General features: G+C 36.7%; 2 protein-coding genes across 4 annotated transcripts in view; one reads left to right on the top strand and one right to left on the bottom strand.

Moving 5' to 3' along the window:
- The window catches only part of si:dkey-219e21.2 (nuclear factor 7, ovary), a 6,464-nt gene extending 3,565 nt beyond the window's left edge, over window positions 1-2,899 (top strand). For both annotated transcript variants that reach the window (XM_024288418.2, XM_036216891.1), the window contains exons 7-10: window positions 142-270; window positions 969-1,047; window positions 1,650-1,676; window positions 1,756-2,899. In XM_024288418.2, coding sequence (XP_024144186.1) covers window positions 142-270; window positions 969-1,047; window positions 1,650-1,676; window positions 1,756-2,288 — 768 coding nt within the window. In that variant the 3' untranslated portion in view covers window positions 2,289-2,899. The remainder of the gene's footprint in view (window positions 1-141; window positions 271-968; window positions 1,048-1,649; window positions 1,677-1,755) is intronic.
- Window positions 2,900-3,057: 158 nt separating this feature from the next.
- LOC112156303 (receptor-type tyrosine-protein phosphatase eta) overlaps window positions 3,058-10,847 on the bottom strand; it is an 11,673-nt gene continuing 3,883 nt past the window's right edge. The window contains exons 3-11 of one of the 2 annotated variants that reach the window (XM_024288541.2): window positions 8,064-9,243; window positions 7,650-7,898; window positions 7,198-7,443; window positions 6,768-6,891; window positions 6,445-6,581; window positions 6,102-6,353; window positions 5,740-6,003; window positions 4,894-4,991; window positions 3,058-4,814 (exon numbers count right to left, since the gene is read on the bottom strand). In XM_024288541.2, coding sequence (XP_024144309.1) covers window positions 4,734-4,814; window positions 4,894-4,991; window positions 5,740-6,003; window positions 6,102-6,353; window positions 6,445-6,581; window positions 6,768-6,891; window positions 7,198-7,443; window positions 7,650-7,898; window positions 8,064-9,243 — 2,631 coding nt within the window. In that variant the 3' untranslated portion in view covers window positions 3,058-4,733. Of the gene's footprint in view, window positions 4,992-5,739; window positions 6,004-6,101; window positions 6,354-6,444; window positions 6,582-6,767; window positions 6,892-7,197; window positions 7,444-7,649; window positions 7,899-8,063; window positions 9,244-10,847 lie in introns of both variants that reach the window. The other variant, XM_036216940.1, reaches the window with a different exon arrangement.

Here is a 10,847-nt window from a genome sequence, read left to right as displayed (position 1 = left end):
TTCGTGTTCTAGTCCTATTTTTATTCTACCTCTTTTTAAAAATGCCACTTTTTCCCAAAGGAAACCCTAAACTTGTTGGGTTTGGAGGAGTCTCTGTGCAGTGACATCCACCGTTTGTTAAAATTCTCTTTTTGTTTGCAGAGTTGCGGCTTGGAAAGTGACGAGCTCGGCAAAATGCTTCGTCTGCTGGGCCTGAAGAAGAAGCGTTTAGTCAGACTGCTGCCCCTGCTGGAGTTCATCACCTGGTCTCTGCTCAAGGAGGAAAGCGCGGTGAGAACTCAACTCTCAAAGATCATGTGATAAATGACGGGAAAAGTAGTTCTTAAGAAACAAAGTGAAATACAATAAAATGAACATCTAAAGATATAAAAAGATTTTTATTTTCACTGTGAGAGTGAACCCTGCTCTCTGCGTGCGTGTTAGGGGTCAATAAATGAACTATAGCTTCTGGCTACATGACCCTGAACTGGCGTCGCTGATAAACAGGCCGTCAGATAAAGAATTGTGTTGATTCGCTACATTTGCTGATGATACTGTGATTTAAAATTGCAGATATATTGCTAGAAATTGATTTTTTTAAAAGTAAATATTTTTGCTATATTTTTATAGATCTCAAGGCTTAAAATGATCCCACATTATCGTGTTTATTGCAAATTAGCAATTTTCTAAAACTCAGTTGTTTTCTTCGCCTCATGAAACGACTTACGGTAAAAGCTTTGCTTTAGTGCAGCTTGATTACATAGAGCTTTCAGTTTTTACTCTGCCAAGAGCTTAATGATACTTAGATGTGACAATAAATGTAGTTTATATCCTGATAGAAGTGAGCCAAGACAATCCCTGTCAGGCACAAGTAGTTCCTGCAAAGGGCCATACACCGCAGGTTTATCTTTTCCCTATTGATTTTAGCATTATGTCATATAAGGAAGCAGATAAGTGTGAAGTTTATTCGATTTTTTTTTTCCCATCAGGGAGGAATTTCCCAGTTGTGGCTTTTGGCAAAGCAAAGGACCTGGAAAGCAGGAATTTCAAGATACATTCCAAACTCAGGTACAAACTTTTTTAAAAATAATTTTGCTAATTGATTTTTACTATAGATAAAAGTTTAAGAAAAGATTTTTTTTATCATCTATTGTAAAATTGTTACCAATGGTACTTTTATTTAGGATTTTGCTGTTTTTACCCAGACAGTTTCTGCAGAGTTCATTAGAAATTCACCTCAGGGGTGTGGGTGGGGCTGTTGCTGAAGAGTAAGCCTGCCCTCACTTCCCATCATCCAACTCATTAGCTTATATTCCCCCACAACCCCAACAAAAATGGCGAGCAATATTGAATTTTGATCCAGATTCCAGCTCAGATGAAGAAAACATTCATGGATCTATTTGTCTGCAAGTCGATAATCAGAATGAAGAGGAGCAAGGAGCTTGTGGCCACCGACTACAAGCTTTTTCAAACTGCATTTTTTTATCTGCTCCTGATTTACGACAATTTGAATAAAGAAATACTCAGATGTACAATTTTAATATAATTTTTTTGTATATGCGTCATGAGAAAAACGCTACAAGAACATGCTAAAAACACCAAAAATTTGGGTGTGTCTTTAAAAAAGTTGATTCTAAGCTGCTGTAACTAATCTCTGCTTCTCTTTTCAGTGTGGAGTTGGATTAGCTCTGCATCAGGTAACATCATTTTCCATTACCATTAAAGACATCGTTAGCTGAAGCTACATGTAGCTAATTTGCCGGTTTTTCCTGCTAGCTGATGTGATTCTGGACCCCAACACCAACCATCCCTGGCTGCAGCTTTCAGACGACCAGCGTAAGGTCCAAGAAGGTCTGTCGGAGTCCGACCTGCCTCACACCTCCCAGCGCTTCGACAGCTGGCCCTGCGTGCTGGGCTGGCAAGGCTACAGCAGCGGGCGCCACTATTGGGAAGTGGACATAGCGAACAACGGCTACTGGCGCATCGGGATGACGACCGCCGACTCCCAACGGCAGGGCCGCTTCTCCATGTGCCCAAAGCTGGGCTACTGGGTGCTGTGGCGAAGCACGCACCACTTCTACGCCTGCACCCAACCCGAGACGCAGCTGCCGCTCGGCCTGGTGCCCCGCCGCATGGGCGTCTATTTAGACCACCAGGAAGGCCAGATCTCCTTCTACAATGCGGAAACCAAGTCTCACATCTTCACCTTCACCGGTTACTTTAAAGACAAACTCTACCCGCTGTTCGCTCCAATGGACGGCCGCACACTCATGACAGTCATCGAGCCACAGAAAAACGCCAAAAACTGACACTAACACGCCAAACCGGAATGAACAGAAAAAAACAAGAAAAATGAACTTCAATAATCTGGCATTCCCAGAAATGAGAAGAGGAGAAAACCAATTATTTTATTTCTAAAGTGTTACTTAGGTTTGACTTTTATGTATATATATATATTATGTATGTAAAGACTCTGTAAAGTGCTAATAACACTATCAATAGAGCTGATATCCAATGGTAGCACTTTAAATGTAATGTTGGAAAATGTTATGTGACCAAAGCACAGAACGTGCATGACTAAACTTTAAGTTAAAATGATGAAAATGTATCTTAAAATATATTAAAACATAGAATGTTTTTTTTTTTAAAGGCTGGAGCTAAAAAGACTTGATGGAACTGATTGAGCATCTTTTGTATTTCTAAGTGGAGTTTCAGATTTGCACACTAAAGGAAGAGTACATTAAGTTGAAAGTTTTTATCCAATAGAAGCATCTTGTATTCAATTATAAAAAAGTGTTTTTGGTGCATTTTTTTGTGTTTTTCTTGCTAATAGTTTTTGTAAGAAGTACAAAGTTGTAGAAAATGACTAGCAAAAGTGTCCTTACTGTCTCGCTTTTCGAGTATTACTCCCCAAAAAATATATATCTTGAAAATCACTAAAAAATATATCTTGAAAAACCAAAAAACGATTTTTTTAAAGTGCAAAAACATATCGAAAAGCAAGAAAAACAACAGATCTCATACTGGAAAAAAAGTTTATTAAAAACATATCCAGGAAACTATTTTAAAAATGTTCTCAAAAAAATGCAAAAACACATTAAAATAATACTTTAAAAAAATAACTAAAAAAACAGTAAAAACTGTAAAAAAATAAAAAATAAAACAGAAAATGATTCTGAGTTTTTCTTTATTCAAATGGTCGTAGTTTAGAAGCAGACAAAACAATGCTGTTTGAAAAAGCTTGTAGCTGTGACATACGAACTACAGTGGGCGGGGCCACAAGCTTTCGGATACACCCTCCAGCAGACAAATAGATCCATGAATGTCTTTTGTTTTCCTCGCCCAAATTGGCATCTGGATCACAACTGTACAGCTGAATAGCTCCAATATCGCTCACCATTTTTGTTTGGTTGCAGTTGTGAGGGGCTGTAAGCTAGTGGGGGAGAGTATAAACAGATAGCTGACGGGAATGGTGGATGGGGTTGCTCCACAACAACAGTCCAGCACAGGTTCTTTTAAAATTCTGGCTAAAAACGGCTTAATTATAATTAAAAGACCACTGGGAACGCATTTACATTTGATCAAAAGATGATCAGAGTGGCTCTTTAGGTGAAACAATTTTTTGTGTGGCTGCTCCTCAGAAGGCACAGCTGCCTTCATTTAGGTCTCAGTATAAGGAATCCCAGCCCTCACAACAGGAGACACTTTTGTTTGTTCTGGCGCTCTGTGAATAAATCCACTCATTAAACCGGATTTGTTCAAATCCTTTCTGCTTCTAAGGCCAAATTTGAATCTTTCCCCTATGGCTTCTCCCTACCCCTACATTCAGCCCTCCAAACTGAGAGTTATGGAAAAATAGTGGGTGTGTCCGAATGCCTTCCTTACTCACTATGCAGTACACTATATGGTGCGTTCGCCATGTTCAAGTGCTGTCTTAATCTACAATTCCAAAATTGAGTCCTCTAGAAATTTTCCAGAAGTCTTTGCAAAAAGTAGTGTACATCTACACTCACCATATTAACAGATATAGACCACAATGCATTGTGGTCAAACAATTTCTGCCAAAAAAAAAGTGTTTCAATGTAATTTTTAAACAAGTTTTTAAGTCATAAATAAATGTTGTGAAATGTTCGTATTGATTCGATTTTCACTTAATAGTATTGGTGACGTCATATCTGGTGTTCAGCAAAACGAAAGTAAAGTAGTGTCAGAATTGGATACTTATGGGATGCCCTGTAGGACTTAAATCATACTTGCTTTCATTCACACTATCAAAGTCTCCAGATATGATTCAAAGTAGTATTTCCTTTATCAGTTCTATTTGGTGCAACATTTTACATGATTTTGAACAACATAAAAAAATTCCATCATTTATATCTTTTATTGTATTTGTACATGTTTTACATTTTCCCCACACCCTCAACAAATGCATACCACAATATTACAAATATATGTTGATATGGATAAAAAAAAAACTATTATGGAAGTCAAATTTTCACAACATTACCAAAGAAAAACAATAAAACACAAAAATAGAAAAAATGTCTCAAAACAATGAAATACAGAAAAGCTGCACATTATTCTTTTTTTTTTATGAAACAAAGAGAAAATCCATGAACAGCAACATACAAATGTATGATCAGTTGAAGAGAAATAGTAAGATTTGAGCTGATTCTCTATAGACTTTATTAAAAATAATATTGACATAAATAAAAAAAAATAAAAAACAGTCAATAAATCATGACACAAAAACATTAAGAATTTGGGCTCGTTAAACTCTCTGGCGTCTCAAAGTATATGTCGTCACTGAATTTTTTCTTAAGCATTTTTTCTATCTGCAAGAAAAAAATCAGAAAAACACAAACAATTACATGTCAATGCTTTGTTTCCAAAAACCTTCTGATTTGGTCTTACCTCTACAAGCACAGAGCTTTTTTCCGTCTCTTTTTCACAGTGGAGCGGCTCGGCTGAGGAGCACAGCATTGACAGACTGACATCCATTTTGTCTGGTTCTGTGAAAAAAAAAAAAAAAAAAAAAACGTCTGAAACGCCAAAATAGCAAAAGCGGTTCATACCATATATATAAAACAACAGCAGAAAACCACATCATCATCTGTTTACCTAAAAGCCAGTAAGCTGCTGTACAAATGCAGATTATTTAGATGATCTGAACTAAATTATTAGTTTATTTTAGTGACCAACAGCATCTAAAATGTACTTTTTTTATGGGGTGCCATTTGTAAAAATACAAACAGTTAAATATTTAAGCTCCAAACTAAATATTTAGTTAAAAAGCTAAATATTTACCTACATTTTTAGTTATTTTATAATCTTAAATATTTAGTTTATAAGCTAAGCATTTAATTTCTAAACTAATTATAACAAAAAAATACTTTAAATTAAATATTTAGCTTGCCAATTAAATATTTAATTAGTAAAGATATTATTTAAAAATAGATTATAAATACAAAATAATATTTAATTAATATTATATTTAATATTGGTTATTTATATTTAATTACGTTTAAATCTGATTGAGAAACTTACTCCAATGCTACATTTTATTATGCTTTATTATTCTTGTTTTTACTCTTTAGAGATTTGAAATCTATCACTACATTAATTGTACAGTGTCTTATGTATTTTATATATTTTTTTAAATATAAACATAAAAATTTAAACTCTGTTTTGATAATAAAAAGTAATAACTAATGTTATTTAGACATTTCTATTTAAACAAAACAAAAGAAAAGTCCTCACCTGTCTTAGCTGAGTAATTTTGTGATTCACTTATGCTATCCCCAGCCTTGGCACGCACTTCAAAATAGTACTTGGTTCCTGAGATCAAGTTTTTAAAGGTATGATTATCTGTTTTTTCAGCCATTTCATTATAAGTTTTACTCCAGAGACTGCTAACTCTAAATAGGAGGATAGCATCTTTCATTTCCTCAGGGACCGTCCACTTCAAGGTGATGCTATTTTTTGTTCTTTCGATATCTTTGAGGTTAGTGGGAGCAACGGTCACTTGAAAATGAGAAAAAAAAGACACAAAATCAGGATTTAGCAGAATAACAATAAAGAATGTATGTGAAGATAAAATCCATTCATGTTTTAAAGCTTACATGTAAAGATGGAGCATCTCTCCGCTGGACTTTTGGTACTTCCTTTCATAACATAGACAATCACGGTGTAGTTGGTTGCAGCCTTTAGCCCTGAAAAACTAATAGTAGTGTTTTTTGTTGTCAGTTCTTGAATTTTATTACTTTCCCAAAGTTCAGCGATGAACGTTGTATTATTGTCGATCGTATATTTCCATTTAGCTGCGATGGTCCTTTGTTCGGCAGTCAACTCCAGCTTTGAGACCCGCTCAGGAACTGTTTAAGAGTAATTAAAAAGCATCATGTTGGTAGTGTTAAAGCAAAAGCAGGCTGACGGGGACTGGTGTTATACTGGAGCTGGAGTTACCAGTGTACTCTATGATTTCCACGACATCTCCCATCAGGCCGTTGGACAGCACTGCCACCTCAATGGTTGTTCTGGTGCCCCCCTGCAGGTCCGTTAGGATCAGGTTGGTCTCCGTTGCGTTCACATAATGGTTTTGTCTGTTAGAGAAGTACAGATATATCCTAAACATCGCTCATAATGTCTTTTTTAAGGGAGAAATAAAAGAACAAGTCTGTCGCTGAAAGTTTTTTAGCTGAAACTAACATAGGAGACTTTTTGAAATGGCGTCAACCACAGATAAAGTCATCCTCAGCAAAGGAAAACAGGAGTAAAAGAGAACTTACTCTTTCTGATTGAACTTTACAGTCACATGGTAAACTGTGAACTTTCCCTCCGGTTGTTTCCAACCAACAGTAAGTGAAGTGTCTTGAATGTCAGTCGCTTTCAGATTAGACACTTTGCTTGGCTCTAGGGGGTGAAAAAAACCATAAAGTATTACATCTTTAATTTTTTGCAGCCTCATATGAGCCATACGTTTGCATTAGAGCTCCCACAAACAATTATTTCTTATATAAAGTTAATGGTCAACAACATTTTTGGGCAACTCGAGTTCCCATATTAAGCTTTTTCAAACTGGGTTTAATAAAGAATCTTTATCTTAAGTATCTTTACCTTTCAATAAATGCAAACCAGAGCAAATAAGATGGGAAAGATTTCTTGTTTTGCTGATTTAAATTTATGAACACAACTTAATCATAGTTAGAATGTACTTACTGGTGCAGCTTGTAACGTTGGCTTCATTGCTCCACTGGGTTGGGACTCCAGATTTGACGGTGAAGGTGTAGCAGGTTCCAGGTATCAATCCATCAAACTCTAGATCTGTCGTGTTCACGTTTCTACCTTTGTGATTTTCCGTCTCTACGAGGTAAAAACTAGCTTTTCCTTCAGGCTTGCTCCAGCTCAGAAAAATAGATCTTTCTGTTACGTTTTCGACTCTGAGATCATTAACTTCATAAGGAACTGAAAAAGTAAGAAAAGTCTATTAGCTTTGTGAAAAAAAAACAGTAAAAAAACAATAGCATTTGTGATGTGTTGGTCATGTAAGGACAGAAAGTTTGACCTGCTTGCACAATAGCCGAGTGATAGTCAAGTTTTGCATGACATTAACTTTTACTTTTAAAAAAATAAGGAACTCGAAGTGAAAATAAGAATTGTGTTCAGCTTACTGGTGTAGAAAGAGGTATTCAGAGGATTGAGGAATCGGCCACACTTAACAGGAAACACCTGAACACTGTAGTTGCCGCCTGCCGTGAGGCTGAAGAGCTCAAGGGTCAAATCTGTCACATTTTCTTTCAGGTCTAAGTCACCAGTTATCTCTATATAATAGTGACTGATGCCCCCAGGTCCAGGCTGCCAGGTCAGATTGGCACTCTCTGATGTTATATTCGACACATTGGTGTAGCCGAAAAACCTGTCTGTTCACAAAAAAACATGTACATTATCAGACACAATCAGTCAAACTAAAATCTGAGCTGAAATATTTATGTGCGATTATGCTGGAGAATGATAGATTCATGAACTGTCCAAACTGTGGTTTAGGTTAGTTTTAAAAGTGTATGCAGCTTTTGGTATGTAGGTACCTTCATAACAAATGAAAGGAAGAATCTCCGAGCATCTCCTTTCAACCCAAAGCCCAGATTTGAGAATGACCACACAGGGGTCCTCGATGTAGTTTTTATTGATCTCAACAAGAAAAGGAGCCTCCATGGGAGATCGCTCGCATGCTGCTTCTATCGGTGGCTGTGGCGTGGTCCAAGGTGAGCTCGTTAAGGACTTGAGAGCATCAAAAGTGGTTCTGATTGCTGTTGTCTCTACAGTCGTATAGTTTGTGGTTGGGATGTAAGATGTTTTGTCAGTGGTGTTAGAAAAGTCATCCATTTCTGTTGTGTGATTGTTTGTCGTGTTCCATTCAGATTGGTTGGTAGACTTCTGCATGTTTGTTGTTACTGTTGTGTTTGGCGAACTTTGGTCAATGGTGTTTAGGGCTCTTTCTATGGTAGTGGATGTTGTTGCTGTTGTTGGATTTGTCATGTTGAGAGTGAAGTTTGTGTTGGTTGTATTGTCTTGAGTTGCATTCACTGGGATGTTCAGGAAGCTTTCATTGAAACTTGTGTTTCCTGCAAATGTGGTCAGTGTTTCTGTCGTAGTCTTTTCAGTTGTCCAAAATCTGGATGTGGTTGTCAAATCTGTGGTAGGGACAAAGCTTGTCATGATGCTGGTGGGTTTCGCTGGGCATGTGCAAGAACAACTGCAACAGTTTATGTTCGGGATGGGGGATTTCATTTGTGGCATGCCAGGATACCAGTTTTGGAAGATAACAGGATCCCCATTGGCCCAAAAGCTCCAGGCCTCATAGAGGGTATCGGTAGAATTGCTGGTGATGTTACTGTTACTGTTATTGCTGAAGATACTGTCTATTAATTTGCTGGTGTTAAGTTGGATTGAATTGTTGGTTAGAGCGCCAGCAGAGCTGGATAAACTGTTAGCGTTGTTGCTTAAACTGTTGACAGGGTTGGCTAAACTGCTATAGGAGATGGCTAAATTAACAGGGTTGATTGAATGATTGCTCCTGTTGATGATGTTGGTTAAATTGTTGACGATGTTGGTCAAGTTGTTGATGTCAGTGTTGGTCAAGTTGTTGTTGTCGGTGACGTTGCCGGAAGGTTGTTTGCGAAGACCAATCCAGTGATCAGTGTTGATCTTCTTGACGATGATCAAGACATTTTCTGGAGTCACAGTCACCAGATCCTTAAAGCAGACCTAAGCAAAAAAAGTTCAGAAGTTCAGTATCTTTAATTTTTAACCAAAAGTCAGAAATACTTTAACCGTTGTGCTATCCTAGGCATGTTTACGTTAAAAGTGGGGTCATCTGGGCCCCACAAGACAGCGCACTGAACCTTTTTATTTTAAGGATTTTTTATTTCTACTGATGTCCGTGGCAGACATAAAATCCTGTCCAGCTTTGTCCACTTTTGTCATGGGAGGAATCACACATCAATTTAAGGAAAATTTAAGAAAGTACAAGGGTTAAAAGCCTTTTTCTATTCTCTTTTTTACACAAATGCTCAACCAGGTAAATTATTACGCTACAACCTAAAAATTGCTTAAAATCCTTTAACCTCAAGATGAGTGCAGATCATTTTAACCTTGGCATATATTGACACCTCAAGTCTTTAGTGATGGATTAGGAAAATAAAAACATAACCAATAATTTAGTTTGCCCTCTGAAACAAAGGGAACAAAATTATGCAATCCAAACCTATTTTTCAAGGCTTTGTCCTAATGTAACATCACTAATCTCTAATACTTATTATTAGTATTTTTTTGTTTCCTTCCAAATATAACTGAGATAAACTATATTTAATCAAAATGGTATTTACTTGATGGTATGATAATCTAATGGACTGGAATCGTTTGGCGTCACAGCAACAAACAACTAAGTGTCATCTGCATAACTATGAAATAATATGTGTGATCAGATCCAAAGGATAGCATTGCAGAAAGCATTGGTCCCAGAACCGAACCATGAGGGACCCTGAAAGATGCTTAATCTCCATATTCAATATAACAGTTGTTGATTAAAAATAAAATAAAAAATCACAATGATAGGTTTTATAACTGCTTTTAGTTTAAGATTTGACTCAAAATTGCCTTTAGCTACTGACCTTATCCACTTTTTCAGCCCGGCTAGAATTTTCACTTCTTTTACTTAAAAAAAATGAAGCAAAACAGAAATACTAATCAAGTGATGTAAGAGTTTTTTAAAGTCAAGAGGAAAATTGATAAAAAAAATATGACAAAACGTACTTTGTTAATAAAATATATTTTAAGTAATTCTTCCAGTTTGAAACAAAACATCCAAATTTTATACATTTAACAGTTGTGTCCAAGATTCATTTGCAAGTAAAAAAAAATCTAGTTGCACAATCGTATTGTGAGTGAGTTGTTGTTTTGTATGAGCACCAACAGAAGATTTATGTATATGCAGTTCCAATAAACAATGTTTTGTTATGGAAGGTGTGACACACCTGCACAGACAGGTGTGAAGTGTGGTACAATCATTAAAACATGAGGATAAGCTGCAACCAAGAGGGGCAGAAAACATCACACTAAAACACCAGAACCAGGCTGCCAACCGGATAAGCCCCCACTTTAGCCCCTTTAACACGCTGATGTTGTAGGCGACACTTAACTTTTCTGTTTATTAGGAAGTATTTTTCTGTTTCTGCTTGGTGCTTAAAGCGGAAATGCAACTACAAGGTAGCACAATCCAGCACTTTTGCATGCTGGTCCCACGCCTGGGTAAAGGAGTGCAACCGAAGCTAAACTAGACAGGAAAATAACTAGTCTGCCAATGAAGCATA

The sequence above is a fragment of the Oryzias melastigma genome, linkage group LG18, assembly GCF_002922805.2.
Source record: "Oryzias melastigma strain HK-1 linkage group LG18, ASM292280v2, whole genome shotgun sequence".
NCBI classification, from domain to species: Eukaryota; Metazoa; Chordata; class Actinopteri; order Beloniformes; family Adrianichthyidae; genus Oryzias; species Oryzias melastigma.
This window is presented reverse-complemented; position numbering and strand designations above follow the sequence as displayed.